The sequence below is a fragment of the Sphaeramia orbicularis genome, chromosome 15 (genome assembly GCF_902148855.1).
Source record: "Sphaeramia orbicularis chromosome 15, fSphaOr1.1, whole genome shotgun sequence".
In the NCBI taxonomy this organism is placed as follows: Eukaryota; Metazoa; Chordata; class Actinopteri; order Kurtiformes; family Apogonidae; genus Sphaeramia; species Sphaeramia orbicularis.
In genome coordinates, this window is record NC_043971.1 from 3,504,338 (window position 1) to 3,521,320 (window position 16,983).

At 43.0% G+C, this 16,983-nt stretch overlaps 2 protein-coding genes across 3 annotated transcripts; one reads left to right on the plus strand and one right to left on the minus strand.

Moving 5' to 3' along the window:
* Positions 1-46: 46 nt before the first annotated feature.
* On the minus strand, positions 47-3,639 carry mea1 (male-enhanced antigen 1). Its single transcript, XM_030156206.1, has 4 exons — positions 3,552-3,639; positions 1,395-1,767; positions 1,185-1,293; positions 47-1,075 (listed from the first exon to the last, which is right to left on the minus strand). The coding sequence occupies exons 2-4, from the start codon at positions 1,746-1,748 to the stop codon at positions 900-902; spliced, it is 639 nt and encodes a 212-aa protein (XP_030012066.1). The 5' UTR covers positions 1,749-1,767; positions 3,552-3,639; the 3' UTR covers positions 47-899.
* On the plus strand, positions 3,043-15,134 carry lrrc73 (leucine rich repeat containing 73). Of its 2 annotated transcripts, none has more exons than XM_030156202.1 (7): positions 3,043-3,353; positions 8,295-8,640; positions 8,718-8,878; positions 12,538-12,660; positions 13,133-13,233; positions 13,865-14,090; positions 14,557-15,134. In XM_030156202.1, exons 2-7 carry the CDS (start codon positions 8,369-8,371, stop codon positions 14,625-14,627), a joined length of 954 nt encoding a protein of 317 aa, XP_030012062.1. In that variant the 5' UTR covers positions 3,043-3,353; positions 8,295-8,368; the 3' UTR covers positions 14,628-15,134. The 2 variants fall into 2 exon arrangements, with proteins under 2 accessions (XP_030012062.1, XP_030012061.1); XM_030156201.1 differs by lacking the exon at positions 3,043-3,353 and adding an exon at positions 7,552-8,010.
* The last annotated feature ends 1,849 nt before the right edge of the window (positions 15,135-16,983 follow it).

Below are 16,983 nucleotides of genomic sequence, written 5' to 3' on the forward strand. Positions count from 1 at the left end.
CAAAACAGTAGAGTGCTGACAGTGAAAGCGAACGCTGCTTCCGTCATCCTGTACATATGTTGGACTTTATTAGGTCGAGCATTACATAGTATGAAAGTTTGATTTTGTACAGATGTTCATGTATGTACAGAAGCAAATAAAGAAATAAAGTGACATGTTTGACAATCAGTTTGTGTTTGTATCAACAGATGAGATTCTCATCAGAACCACTGAATAAAAAGATCTAATTTTAACAAACTTTCAACAAACCTTTTAGTCCGTTTTTCAACCTTTATTATTTGTTAAATTAAAATTTAATAAGAATAATCTTTTCTTGTTGACAGATCTTTTAGGTCAGTGTTTTTTCCTGTTTAGATTTTGTAAACGTTAGTAAATAATTTTATTCACAATAAAACTGAAGCTACAGTTAAAATTTGTTATAGCATCATCTGCTGCTTTAGCCACAGATGCTAACATTAAATGTTTAATTATTTTATTTAATAAATATGAAAAACCTATTCTGGCTAATGACGACTCATCTATAGTTGCTAATAATCAACTTGGTAATGTTTGTTAGCTGGTCCCCTTATCAAGTGCTGTGATTTAACTGTAGCTTCAGTTTGTGTTTTTACATTTTAATAAAAGTTAAGTTGTGTTTGAGTTTTGACTTTAATAAATCTTACAACAAAAGACAAAAACCTCCTGAATCCACATCACATGAAGCTGTGGATTCAGACAAAAAACAGGAAAATATGAAGAAAAAAGTACATTAAACAACGTTCACTTTCTAAAGTCCTTCCATTTGAGAATGTGAATCATTTAGAACATGACAATGATTGGTTGGTTTATTGATAAACAGTCTCTTATGTCGTTTCCAACCCTGCGACCATGCACCTGAAGGAGCCACGGAGCATTCAGGATCAGTTAATGTTGTTCCTGCGGTTGATGCGGAGGGCGGCGGCGCTCTGTCGGCTCTGCAGCGTGTGTTGGACCATGTCCTTCCACTGGTCATCTGAGATGTCCTGGGCCCAGGCCGGGACGCCGAGGGACGGCAACGCCACCGCCGCCATCGTCCTCTTCACCAGCTCCACATGGTCTGACCGCCAAACACAAGAAAACCAGGTAAGTGAAGGCAACGCAAACTCAAACTCCAGACCATGAGGTACCTGAAGGCATCAGAAGCCTGGTGGGGTCATGTGACTGACCTGCGTCCATGGGGATGGAGGCACGGCTCCGCTGGGCCGCTGCCCCCTCAGGATCCTCCTCCTCATCACTGTCAGGGGGCGGAGCTTCAGGAAGGTGCAGCCCCATCACCTGCAAACAAATGCATGAACATGACAGATAAAAACAATAAACCTGATCCGTGCAGAAAACAGTCATAAATACAGGTGACACTGTAGAACCACGTATCTCACCTCTATCCTCTGCTGCACCTGCTGCAGCTGCTGTGCATGTGACCCCGCCTCCGGCTCCTCCTCCTCCTCGTCTTCATCATGTGGTTCGTTGCCGTTGAGTCCATCTGGTTCTTGGTTCAGGGGTTGATAATAATACCCTCCGCCTTCCGATGCCGGTCCGCTGTCCGTCACCTCCTCCTCCTCTTCCTCTACATCCATGTCTCCGCCCTCCTCCTCCTCCTCTCCTCCTCCGTCTCCGCTCCACGCCGCCACCGGCAGCAGAGTGCCCTCCACTGGACGCTCGTCCTCACACAGCTCGTCCTCGCCACTTGGAAACACTCGCTCCGGTCCCATCGCAGAACTCGCCACTTCCATCCACGGACAGACGGACGGACTGGTAGACAGACAGACGGACAGACAGGTTATGAGACTGAAACTCATTATTTTCATGGTAGTTTGGTGATATCTGTAGATTTCTAACTCAAACAGAGTCTCCTCATAATGAATTGGATATTTTTAAAGGTAAATCATGTGACATTTCCTTTAAAATAATTTCACTCATTTTCTCCTTTGGGTTGAGTTCAGTTGAGTTTATACTGGATGTTCCCCTTGTGGGACAAATGAAGACATAACTTTTACCTTTTTTCTAGCTCATGTCTCACCTCCTTCACTGACCGATGCTCTCTCACTCCCTCATTGGCTGAGCTTGAGAGGGGGCGGGGTCACGGTTTACTTCACCAGTTGTTCTACACTTTAATGTGTCTCATGGAATTAGATTAATTTAACAGTTGACGACTGGTGTGTTGTTTTAGATCAGGGGTGTCAAACTCATTTTAGTTCAGTGGCCACATTCAGCTAAATTTGTTCTGAAGTGGGCCAGACCAGTAAAATTAAAATAATATATAAATCATGTCGACTCCAAACTTTTCTCTATGTTTTAGAGTGAAATAAGTAAAATTACATTATGAAAATGTTTGCATCTACAAACTATCCTTTCAAATAATGTGAATAACATGAACAAACTGAAAAAATGGGTAATCTTAACAATATTCTGCTTCAGTTTATCATTTCCACATGTACATGATAACTTACAGATCACAGTGGATCTACAAACACACAAAACATTTAATAACAGGTGGAATATTATTAAAATTGCACTTTCTTAAGACATTTCAGGTTGTTCATATTTGTTCAGGTTATTCAGATGTTTTTGCAATATTACACTTTTAGTGTAAATACATGAAAACATTTACAAAGACAAAAATTTGGAATTGTGAGTATTTATAGGCTATTATAGCCCACTTGAGACTGAATTGGTCTGAATGTGGAACCTGAATTAAAATGGTTGTTAATATCTTGGTGTAATTTTTGCATTTCACAATTTCATCCCAAGGGCCGGACTGGACCCTTTGGCGGGCCGGATTTGGCCCCCGGGCCGCATGTTTGACACCTGTGTTTTAGCGCAAATTCTGTCTCTGAATCCATGAACATCTCTTCTATTGTACTGATAGTGGAACTAAAAAGAACGAGAATGGCCGTGGTTTTACATATTTTATTTTATGGTCGTTATCTCGTGATAACGAATTGATTCATCATTATCACGAGATAACGACCATAAAATAGAAAATGTAAATTCAAGGCCCTTCTCGGCTTCCGTATGAAAAACGAACTGAATGTGATGCTTTTGCAGATTCTGTTGTTATTCATACATTGTAATAATATAATAACATTTGACTCATTACTTAAACCAAATGTTCAGAGTCAGATGATCAGATGTTTGATCAGATAGTTGACTCAGCAGAAACAAACGGATCCATCAGTTTTAGCTTCAGACTGAAAGGATGAAAACAGCTGGATGTTAGCTTAGCTCCAGTGTCGTTAAACCTTTTTTTCCCCCTTTCTACAGGTTGTCGGTCCTATTCCTGCCTTGCTCTGCTCTGACCTCCAGCCTCTGCTTCACCTGTTCAGTCTGTGATGAAGGTAAACACCTGATGGTGATGATAATGTCTGTTTCAGCCAGAGGCTAAGCTAACATGCTAAAGGTAACACCTCAGTGCTCTGCTCGTTCTTCATTTAATTCAGTTTGTGTAAAATTGAATCTGTTTTCTTCTTCTTCTTCTGATCTCACTGCCCTGCTCGTGTTTCTGATCGGTCTACCTGTGCACGTGAGTCTCTTACCTGCTGTCGGTGCGGAGCTTCACGAGCTGACGTTAGCTGGTAGCCGTTAGCCGCTGTAGCTGCGGTCGGACACTTCCGCTTACGTCACTTGCGCCACTGAGGGACGCCTCATCAATAAAACAGTTACTTTAAATATATATATTTATTTATTTATGTGTTTTTATTATTATTATTATTATTATTATTATTATTATTATTATTATTATTATTATTATTATTGTTGTTGTTGTTGTTGTTGTTGTTGTTTTTACTATCTATTTAACCACACAGCCATTTGTTGATCAATAGTATAACGATCAATAATCACGCACAGCTATACACCAAAGTACACCAAAGCAGAAATGTAACTTTATGTCGTTTTACGACATAACTTGTTTATAATATTAGGAACATTTCCATGATTCTGCCTAATGAACTAGACAGACATTCACGTTTCATGTATGAAAGAAACTTTTTTTTTTTAATTTTTGTTTTTTTGTTTTTTTTTTCGGTAAAAATTAGTCTTCTGATGAATAATGCCAACGTAATCATTAAGACATTTTTCACATTTTCAGAAAATAAAACCTTGAATAATCAAATTGATTTTTTTTTTTTTTTAATGAACATAAAGATACATTGTGATGGTTTCATTTGATTCAATTTCATGGCTTAATATGTTCATATGAATTTATTGTTCTTTTATGTGGAAACAATAATTTTCCTTAAAATCCACTAATGGATGTTTGACTTTTTTTATTAATCAGATATTAATCAGCTTTACTTTTTCTCTTCATTTCTTTTCTTTTTTCCACATTGATTTGATCTTGAACATATTAATGTTTGATTAATGTTTGATCTTGAACATATTAATGTTGTCATGTTGAAGTGTCATGTGTTTGTGCAGGTTCCGGTTCCGTCCAGCAGGTGACGCTGTTTCACCAGTACATGACCAGGATTTATCATTGTCAATAACCTGATCTGATCACAGCTCATCAATAACCTGAACCTCCTGATCACAGATTGATCACACGCAGCAGTTTCACGAAGATCATGACGAATCCTCTTTGTACCACGTGACTATGTGACCAAACGGGATTAAAACGTGCTCATGGCGTGTGATGTCACTAAGGCAAATACCGTCTGTGTGAGAGGAAGACAGAGGGATCACTCTGATGAGGAAATGAATCCTCTGCAGGGGTGACAAACATGTGGCCCGCGGGCCAAAACCGACCACCAAAGATTCCAATCCAGCCCATGGGATGAATTTGTGAAATGCAACCATTTCTCTTTTGTCATGGCTGTCAGACAGACATAAAAAAAAAAAAAAAAAAAAAAAAAAAAAACATACCCAGGCATTAAAAACAGCCCAACACATTCAAAACACATCACAACAGATGAACAAGTAAAACAGATAAAATAAGTTTAAAAAAAAAAAAAAAACGTGGGTCGTCTGTTTTTATTGTTAAGAACAGCTTTTGCAGAGTGGATGAAAGATTTTTTGAGAATGTTTTTCCTAGCCAGTGGAGTTCTGTAGCGTCTGCCTGAAGGAGTGATGGAGGGGATGGGAGGGGTCCTCAGTGATGAGGGTGGCTTTCCTCATCACTGAGCGTCTATGTAGTTCACACAGAATGGGTTGGGCTGTTTGAGTAATTTTACTGACCTGATTTATTATTCGAATAGTTTTGTGTTTGGTGATGTGGAAGTTGAACCAGGTTGAAATGTTACAGGTGAGGGTGGATTTGATGAGTGACTTTAACAAGGGTTAAAAAGAACGTTGCTGATATTAAAAGTTCTGAGTCTTCTGAGCAGGTGGAGGTGGATGTTTGTGCCTTTGTAGATCTGATCTGTAATGCACATGTATCAATGATAAACTGTGGCAAAATACTGTTAAAATTGCACTGCACTTGTTCTTAAGATTTTTTTTTTTTTTTTTTAGTTATTCAGATTGTTTTGGGAAAAGATAGTGTAAATGTAAATGTTTTCATAATTTAGTATTTTACTAAGAGGCATTAAAAAGGCAACGATGTAAAAGTTTCTTAAATTTTATTGGAAACAACATGAAATCAATCACAAAATGTTTTAGTACATTATGGACAAGGTTAGTGACGCTGCAGACATCAAGAACTGTAAGTAGAATTATTTATTTGTTTGTTTGTTTAGTTATGGGACAGTGTGTATTGGCATTAGTTTCAAAGAACAAAATGCATGCACCAGATTTAGCAGAGAAGCTCATTTCCACCTGTTGTTCTGGAATGTTGTCCAAAGGAATGCCCTTCTTGAACATCCAGTACACCAAACTTCCACCACAAGACGTTTTCACAGGTTCTGTCCGTCCAGGTTCTATAGCACAGCTCTGTGTACAGAACGTTTTCATCTAGAACCATCACATGAACCCTACATGTGCTTCTAGAACCTATTTTCATAAGTTGTGATCAATTTAACTAATTTCTTCTGAATCCTACAGTTCGAACGATCTCAGTAACATGTGTCCACCGTTTGTTACCAGTACTGCCTGTAGCCTTCCTGACATTGAGATCAATACAGTGTCAGTCTGTCTCTGTGGAATTCAATCCCACTCAGCCAAGAGTGTTTCTTGCAGCCCCCCCACCCCCCCCAACACCCTGGTGTTGCTGATGCACCCAAAGTGCGCAGTGACTCTTGCAGCATTCATCCTGTTGATCAGCTTGCTCATCCCTTTATCCCTGCTTGCTTGTGCCAGTCCTGGCTTTCTGAATTTGGACAAATCTTCAGTTTTGAAGCTAGACTTTTTTTGTAAGCAGTGGACTAACAGGATATTGCACAAACTCACTTTTCTTCTTGTGGATTAATCTGCGAGTGGGTAATTTATAGGACTAATGGTTGCACCACATGAACTAGGGCTAATAATCCATTCTTCACTACATTTAGTTGTTTTTATTATATTTATTTCTACATGTTCAATTTTGTACATTGGGTCTTGTTGCGCTTTTAATGCCTCTGTATTTTTTGCCTGAAAACAAAGAGAAAATTTTGGAGTTGTCATTATTCATAGGCTATTATGTGATCATTTTACTGTTTGAGCCACTTGAGCTCAAATTGGGCTGAATGTGGAACCTGAAAGAAAATGGATTTGACAGCCCTGCCCTATTTATTTTTATTGACAGTATAGCATTTTGGTTTTGTTTTTTCCAAAGCACTGACTCATGGGAGATATGATAACCTAATGTGTAGCGGCTGTTTGTCATCAAAATTAAATCAACTTAAAAGTGACCGAACTTTACCTCCTAAGACCCAGCTATGGGTTTCCTGTCCGCATTTATAGACAAGAATTTCACAACTTTATTCAAAAAAAAGAAAGAAAGAAAGAAAGAAAGAAAGAAAGAAAGAAAGAAAAGAAAACTGTCCACTACAAAGGACATTCCATAAAAAATTTAAAAACTGCATCTGAAAAAACTGTTGCATCATGATGTTTCCAATATAGGCACTTATTTAATAAAAAACAAAAAAAGCTGGTACTTTGCTGACATTTCCTGGGTCTTAGGAGGTTAAGACTTTAACATAACTCAAATAACCACTGGATGCACCATGGGTTTGTGGTTTACAGTCATAATCACAATGTTCATACCATAGATGTATTCCAACTGGTTTATTTTCAGGCTTTTTGCAGGCAATCAACAACCAAGCTTACTGTCTCTCCTGCTCATCCTGTCTGACTGTCTGTCTGGTAAAAAAAAAAAAAACAAAACAAAACAAAACAAAAAAAACCCCATCCAGGTGCATGATGGTCTAACTTGGTGCTGCCTATTTATACCCAGGTGCCCACGGTCTAAACCAATAAGAAAACTAACAAAACAAAAAGGTGCTAAATAAGAATGAAAGCAATAACCATGAAAATAAAAAAAAAAACATATATTCTAAATATTAAACAAACTAAAAGTAAACTATTAGTAAAATTTACTAAATTGCTAAACAAAAAAGTAAATTAATTTTAAACAAAAACTAAATAGACAAATAGCTCCTACATAACATAATTTTGGACAAATGTTTGGACAAATGAGACCCTGAGGAGTTCAGTGTCGTGGATGTAGTCCTCCAGTTTCCGGCTCCACTGCTTCACTCAGAGTGGGACCTCTTCTGCGGTTTCGGTCCCGGTTTTCCGGTCAGAGTGGGCCCTCTTCTGCTGTTTCGGTCCCGGTTTTCCGGTCAGAGTGGGCCCTCCCTCCGCTCCCTCCGCTCTCTGTTCTCATAGTAACCGCTCGGTCACCTGCGGAAACACACCGGGACTCACGGACTCACGGACCCACGGACGGAGCACCGCCATAGGCTCTTCCTTCTGTCTCCGCCGCCGATCAACCCGATCAATCTACACCCGGATCGATCACCTCTGAGTCCGCCGTGGATCCGAACCGGCGCGTGGCCTGCGGCGGGATCAGAGAGAATGATGACATCAGCGCGTGAAAGTCCGGATCCTCCGCGCGTGAGCTGATCGATCATTTATCAGGTCATTGATCACCTCATGCAGCTGCTTAGAGCTAATGATCAGATAAAGGCTGATCGGGTTTTATTTCAGGGTTGATGTTTAGTTTAAACTGATCAATAGATAAACCATGACGTGAACCTGGTCCAGGATGCAGAACATCAGAGGTCCAGTCCGGGTTTGGAACAGGTCTGGATCTGGGACTCATTAAACCCAGACTCAGACTCCGGTCTCCATCTCTGGTAACCATGGTAACCCCGGTACTATCAGACGAGATGCTGATGTTAGCTTTGTCTGCCTGTCCCCAGCTGTGTAGGTGTCCCCTCCAGGTGTGTGTCCACGTGCGTCCAGGTGTGTTTCCGGGTAGGCGTGGTCCTCCAGGATGCTCCCCGCCTCCATCCAGATCACAGGTGAGCTGCTGTCGGCGGCTGAGGTTCAGGACATCTGTGAGAGTCTGAAGGAGGAGGGCGTCCGCTTGCTGTCCGTCCGCGGGTGTCAACTGTCCGACCGGGACTTCGCCCACGTCTGCCGCAGCGTCGCCGAGTCGCGCTCTCTGGCTCAGCTCAACCTGAACCTGGGCGTCGTCTCCAGCATCAACAGGACGCGACACCTGGCCGACGCCCTGAAGACCAACCGCTCCCTGCAGACCCTGTTGTGAGTAAACCAATCACATTTCACAATGTTTTACCGTAGACCGTGATGACTCATATTGTGCCCCCCCACCCCACCAGTCTCCACGGCAGCCCCCTGCTGGACGCCGGCCTGGTCACCCTCAACCCCGCCCTGTCCACACACCCCAACCTGGTCTGTCTGGACCTGGGAGACTGCATGTTGGGAGACGAAGCCCTGAGGCTCATCTGTGGGATGTTACCACCTGATGGTGCCAAGTCAGGTAACACAGGATGTACCTGAAACACACCTGAAATACACCTGAGACACACCTGAGACACACCTGAAATACACCTGAGACACACCTGAAATACACCTGAAACACACCTGAAATACACCTGAGACACACCTGAGACACACCTGAAATACACTTGAAATACACCTGAAATACACCTGAGACACACCTGAGACACACCTGAAATACACTTGAAATACACCTGAAATACACCTGAGACACACCTGAGACACACCTGAAATACACTTGAAATACACCTGAAACACACCTGAAATACACCTGAGACACACCATAAATACACCTGAGACACACCTGAAATACACCTGAGACACACCTGAGACACACCTGAAATACACCTGAAACACACTTGAAATACACTTGAAATACACCTGAAATACACCTGAGACACACCTGAGACACACCTGAAATACACCTGAAATACACCTGAGACACACCTGAAATACACCTGAGACACACCTGAAATACACCTGAAATACACCTGAGACACACCTGAGACACACCTGAAATACACCTGAAATACACCTGAGACACACCTGAAATACACCTGAGACACACCTGAAATACACCTGAAATACACCTGAGACACACCTGAAATACACCTGAAATACACCTGAGACACACCTGAAACACACCTGAGACACACCTGAAATACACCTGAAATACACCTGAGACACACCTGAAATACACCTGAAATACACCTGAGACACACCTGAAATACACCTGAGACACACCTGAGACACACCTGAAATACACCTGAAATACACCTGAGACACACCTGAGACACACCATAAATACACCTGAAATGCACCTGAGATACACCTGAAATACACCTGAAATACACCTGAAACACACCTGAGACACACCTGAAATACACCTGAAATACACCTGAGATACACCTGAAATACACCTGAAATACACCTGAAACACACCTGAGACACACCTGAAATACACCTGAGATACACCTGAGATACACCTGAAATACACCTGAAATACACCTGAAACACACCTGAAATACACCTGAAATACACCTGAGATACACCTGAAATACACCTGAAATACACCTGAGACACACCTGAAATACACCTGAGACACACCTGAAACACACCTGAGACACACCTGAGACACACCATAAATACACCTGAGACACACCTGAAATACACCTGAAATACACCTGAGACACACCTGAAATACACCTGAAACACACCTGAGACACGCCTGAGACACACCTGAAATACACCTGAGACACACCTGAGATACACTTGAAACACACCTGAAACACACCTGAGACACACCTGAGACACACCATAAATACACCTGAGACACACCTGAAATACACCTGAAATACACCTGAGACACACCTGAAACACACCTGAGACACACCTGAAATACACCTGAAATACACCTGAGACACACCTGAGACACACCTGAAATACACCTGAGACACACCTGAAATACACCTGAAATACACCTGAGACACACCTGAGACACACCTGAGATACACTTGAAATACACCTGAGACACACCTGAAATACACCTGAAACACACCTGCGACACACCTAAAACACACCTGAAATACACTTGAAATACACCTGAGACACACCTGAAATACACTTGAAATACACCTGAGACACACCTGAAATACACCTGAAATACACCTGAGACACACCTGAAATACACTTGAAATACACCTGAGACACACCTGAAATACTCCTGAAATACACCTGAGACACACCTGAAATACACCTGAAATACACCTGAGACACGCCATAAATACACCTGAAATACACCTGAGACACACCTGAGACACACCTGAAATACACTTGAAATACACCTGAGACACACCTGAAATACACCTGAAACACACCTGAGACACGCCTGAGACACACCTGAAATACACCTGAAATACACCTGAGACACACCTGAAATACACCGGAAACACACCTGAAATACACCTGAAATACACCTGAAAATACACCTGAAACACACCTGAAATACACCTGAAATACACCTGAAAATACACCTGAAATACACCTAAAACACACCTGAAATACACCTGAGACACACCTGAAATACACCTGAGATACACCTGAGACACACCTGAGACACACCTGAAATACACCTGAAATACACCTGAGACACACCTGAAATACACCTGAAATACACCTGAGACACACCTGAGACACACCTGAAATACACCTGAAATACACCTGAGACACACCTGAAAATACACCTAAGACACACCTGAAACACACCTGAGACACACCTGAAATACACCTGAGAAACACCTGAAATACACCTGAGACACACCTGAGACACACCTGAAATACACCTGAAATACACCAGAGACACACCTGAAATACACCTGATATACACCTGAAAATACACCTGAAACACACCTGAAACACACCTGAAATACACCTGAAAATACACCTAAGACACACCTGAAACACACCTGAGACACACCTGAAATACACCTGAGAAACACCTGAAATACACCTGAAATACACCTGAAATACACCTGAAATACACCTTAAACACACCTGAAATACACCTGAGAAACACCTGAAATACACCTGAAATACACCTGAAATACACCTAAAACACACCTGAGAAACACCTGAAATACACCTGAGAAACACCTGAAATACACCTAAAATACACCTGGCATTAAAGTTTAGAGTTAAACGGATGTTAACTGACTCTATTACACATCCAGTCAGTGTCCATGGAGCCTCACATCCAACACACTGATTGGTCAGACCAGGCCCCGCCCTCCCAGGAAGTAGAGTTTTCAATGGTTATGTGTGATTTGCGATGTCATGATGTTTACCTGTGGACTGACCAGGGGTCAGGAGGTCACATCTTTGTCTTTCCTGGTTTGTTTGAGTTCCAGATGAAACACACGGATCTAACTGTGGATGACTGACACCTGACACTTGACACCTGAGACTCACCTGAGATGGGAGGCGGTCTTAGGTGAGTCTCCGGTGTCAGGTGTCGCTCATGTGCTGACAGTCAACCTGATGTTTTTCATTTTTCATCCACTCTGTCCTGGTTTCTTCAGGACATCTAGTCTCCAGAGACACATTTATTTCAGGACACGAAAACCTGAATTAATCACAGATGTTAAAAACAGGACAGGAATCCAACAGGATGTTACATGACCCGGTTCAGGATGTGACCTTTGACCCCATCTGTAACAGTTCATTAACCTTCAAACACATCGAGATTCATATCATTCATGTATTGATTAACTGATCAGATCTGATCATTCATGTGTTGATCATTAATTATTTCTCACTGTCAGATTCAACAGAAAAAGTAATAAAAAAAGAACATTTTCATCAATTGATCAGTTTTATGTTTTTATTTGATGTTTTTCATCTGACATGAATGACTGTATATGTGTGCTTATCCCTGGTCCTGGTCTTGATCTTGGTCCCGATCCTGATGTTGGTCCTTGTTCTGGTCCTGGTCCTGCTTCTGGTTTCGGTCCTGGTCCCGGTCAGCGGTTCTGATCCTGATTCTGGTTTCGGTCCTGGTCTTGGTCCTGCACCTGGTTATGGTCCTGGTTTTGGTCCTTGTTCTGGTCTTGATTCTGATCCTGGTTCTGGTTCTGGTTCCAGGTCTGAGGGAGCTGACTCTGAGCGCGAACCCAGGAATCAGCTCCAAAGGCTGGGCCCGTCTGTCCATCGCCGTCGCCCACAGCTCCCAGCTCCGAGTCCTGAACCTGGACTACAACCCCCTGGGTAACCATGGCAACACAACAACAGCAACACAACAGCATGACAATGCAACAGTAACACAACATAACAACAATAACTGATTGATTGAGTTTTTGTTTCTTTATTAAAATTAAATGAAAATAAGCATAAATGACCAAAAAAATCAATGAAGAAATGTTTTTATTTTTAACTCTTATTTTGCAATAAAAAAAACAGACGTTTCACTGGTTTTTATTAAAAACATAAACAGGAAATACACAGTTTGTCAAATACAACATGACAGCAGAACGTCAACATGTTCTAAAGGCAGATGATCCAAAGCCAAATGACCATTTAGAACCAGACCTGGGTCTTACGTTGATCCGTGTGCAGACTGATCTGGTGTCTGTGGGACTGTAGCTGTAGTTCTGCAGGTGGACGGTAGGGGGCAGTAACACACCAGATGACTGTGAACACGTTGGTCCACAGGACTCTGAGTCTCTGTCTCTGTTTCCAGGCGACCAGATCGCAGGGATGCTGGCCGTTGCTGTGGCGTCCAGCAGGACTCTGGAGGTTCTGGATCTGGAGGGAACTGGACTCACCAACCAGGCAGCGCAGGTCGACTAATCACAGCCCAGCACCCACTCACACATTAACCTATCACAACACAGATGGGAGCAGGTCCAGGTGGTCCAGGTGGTCTAGGTGGTCCAGATCAGATACAGGTCCAGACACTGAACCAGACCCTTCAATCAGCTGTTCTGACACACTGAAGGTACATCTGAAACTGGACCAGATCAGCGGATTGGTCTGGTGTGTCCAGGGTTCGTCCCACAGGGGGAGACACTGCTCTGGACCTAGACCTGGACCTGGACCCATACCAGTACCCAGACTTGAACTCAGACCTGGACCCAGGCCAGGACCTAGACCTGAACTCAGACCAGAACAGAGCCCTGAACTCAGACCTGGACCCAGATCTGGACCCAGACCTGAACACAGTCCTGAATCCAGACCTGGGCTCAGACTCAGACCTGAGCTCAGACCTGGACCCACACCAGGACGTAGACCTGGACCCAGACTCAGACTCAGACCTGAACCCACACCTTGACTCAGACCTGAACCCAGACCTTGACCTGAACCCAGACCAGGACCCATTCTTAAAAATTTGACGTGATGTCCTGACCCGTCCAAAGGTCAGGACCTACTGAACACAAGTCCAGTCTGGGTCTGACCTTATCCCCGTTCTCAGGTCTTCCTGGACATGGTGGAGAACTACCCGACCAGCCTCCGGGTCCTGGTTCTGTCGGAGAACGACATCAGTCCGGAGCTGCAGCAGCAGATCTGTGACCTGCTGTCGGAAGGAGATGACGACGACGAGCGTGAGGCCCCGCCCCTCCACCCTGGCCGCGCCTCCTGCAGTGCCCTACTGCCAATCAGAGACAAGTACCAGCCCCCCGCCTGGCTCACCCACAGCAGTAAGGGCTGACCCCTGACCCGCAAATACCGGACTGTACAGAACCAGAACCAGAACAAGACCTCCAGCACAGATCAGGGTAGACTGGTTCTGATGGGCCAGGATCTGACTTAGTTCAACCAGTAAAAGCCTGGTTCTGACCCAATTTAATCAGTGTTAGCCTGGTACCGTCTCAGTTTAGCCAGTATTAGCCCAGTTCGTTCTCAGTATAACCAGTGTTAGCCTGGTTTGGTCCCAGTTTAACCAGTACCAGCCCCTCCCTATTCTATTGGAGCAGTTTTGTTGTGGTTCTGGTTGTTGAAGGTGAACCTGTAAATACTGATCAGTGTTTGATGTAACTCAAACTGATCATGTGACAGACATCCATTGATCTGATTGGTGGATTGATCAGTGATTGATTGGTGTGTAGTTGATGACGTCGTAGCGTGGCGTCCTCCGTTAAACCTGGTCTGCTCTTTGACCCACAGACTCCCGCCCTCAGGTGGTGTTGCTGACGTCAGGTGTAGGTGAGAGCTTATTGGCTGAGACTGAGATGTGACCCCTCCCACAGACACACCCACTTCCTTTTTGTCATTGTTTTCTTTGGGTTTGTTTCTCTGCACTGCACCTGTCTGGGCTGACGGTCAGCTGACGGTCCGCAGCCAATCACCTGCTCTGCATGGTGTGATGTAGCACTTGTACACACCTGTACACACCTGTACACACCAGTACTGTAGATGTGATGCGCACGTAGAGGCCGCTGGGGTCGCCTCGGCTGGTCTTGATCATACATTAATGCACCCCCCATTTTGGACCAGATGTAACTCAGATCAGAAACCATGAAAATAATGACATAAACATCAGTTTTTATTGTAGTTTCTCATTTTCGTACGTTTACAACATTCTGAGCGGTCCAAAATGACAGCGGCTTTGATGTATGACCAACGCGGCGTCTGCGTACCTGTCAATGACCTGTACACACCTGTACATGTCTGACCTCAGTGACCTTACACACTGAACGCCGTTTGTTTCTAATGAATGTTTGTTGATTAAACTGTTTACAGCTTCATAAGAACGATGAGTCTGCGTCATCATTCACCACCAGACCATGCTAACGCCAATGCTAATGCACACAGCTACCCATTTATACCTGACAGAGTTCATGTGTTCAAGGATAATGTGCAGGTGAACAGACATTAAACAGTCACCTGGTTCAGGTCTTTACCCTTTTTAGGATAAACTAGTTTTCATTCAACCCCCAGAGTTTTGAGGCTATCTTTTTAAGGTATTTGTAAATGGCACAAAACAAAAGTGTTTTATAATAAAACGTTGAATTTAATCTCATCTTTATGGAACTGAACTTTATTATAGTCTAATCTAGACTAGTTCACTGTAGAAAGAGAAAATTTAACCCAGATGCTGAAAGTTTGAAGTCAGATTAGTGAAAATGTTCAAATCTGGTGTGAAAGCACACCCTCACTCATGTGGACAGTGTTTTTGTGTTGAAATAGTTTGTAGGTGTAAGTTAATAAGTTAATTCATCTCAATCTCTGTGACATGAAACATTGTTGGTGTGGCTGTGACAAACAAACGCAATAAAAAAGGTATTTTCTAAAATATATGCATCAGTGTGGAGGGGGTGTTTTAAACATTTATTCCATCGTTCATCATCGCCCCCCAGTGGTCAAATGGTAAGGCTATACTCTGTTTATGATTTTAGAAGTCCTGTGCAGACTTTGTGTATGATGTTGAAAACGTCTCAATTTTTATATATATGCCTGATCATAGCCTGCAATTTAGAATGAGATTATCAGCACCAAAATAGGTTATTTCCAAATGCTATTTCCAGCTTCCCTGGTCGGGTCAGACAAGACAGTACTGATTTATGGCAGACTTATGTTACTATGACAACACCACACCAACCACCAGAGTTTAGCAGTAAGAAGTAAGATGAACGAGTGAGGAGTCAGATCTGTCCTTTTTCCTAAAGAAAGGGATTTCTTAGATTTATTTTGTTGTAATGGTGGACAGTGGAGCTGGACTGGCAGAAAGAAAAGAAAACTAAACGGAACAATGATAGAGCACAGACTGAAACACAGGTGAACCTTGCAACAGTCCATATTACTGTATTACAGTTGCAGTACTCTATAGTGCCACATGGTGGCGCCTCTCTTGTTTGTCATTGGACTGTGAGGTTAAAGGTCACTTTACCTTTTTCCGGTTCAGTGTCATGGACATGGACTGCACGCACGTGTGCATCTCTGTGCTTTACAACTTAAGTAACAGTGGTACATGTATTTCAGACTCATCTGTATTCATGTGTGATTTAGACTTAGCGCCGTGGAGACCTGGCATTGTATGGATCCAAAATGTGTAATAAACTGAGTGTCAGTGGAAATCTGCTAGTCTTCGCTCTTCTCTCATTTATCCCAGAGCACGCGCGTTCATAGCTATAGCTATAGCTAGCGCGCGCCGCCTGACAACCACCCCACGTTACAACCTCTGCATTGAACGCATGGACAGAACAAAGGGAGTTAAAGGAATGAAAACAGAGCTGCAGCTGTCCCTCTTCCTTCTCCACAGGTATAGAATGCTTCTGTTCTTTACACACATTCATTGGAACATTGGATTGGACTCCTGTGTCTGTTGGTAGCTCAGTCAAACACTTAGTAAACACTTGTGTGTTAGCCACAGGGCTAGCTCTTTAGCATTAGCCACAGGGCTAGCTCTGTGACGGACGGGGCTAATCTGTTTCATTTGGAGCATTGGTTCAGTCCGAACTAAGGGCTTTGGAAGGTCAGACTGAAATGGTTCTGTATGGAGTTGAATGTTCATGCCGGGGCCTGGATACTAAACTGTCCTTCAGGAACAAGACAATTCTCCCAGTAGAATACTGTGAATGCAGAAGGCTGAAG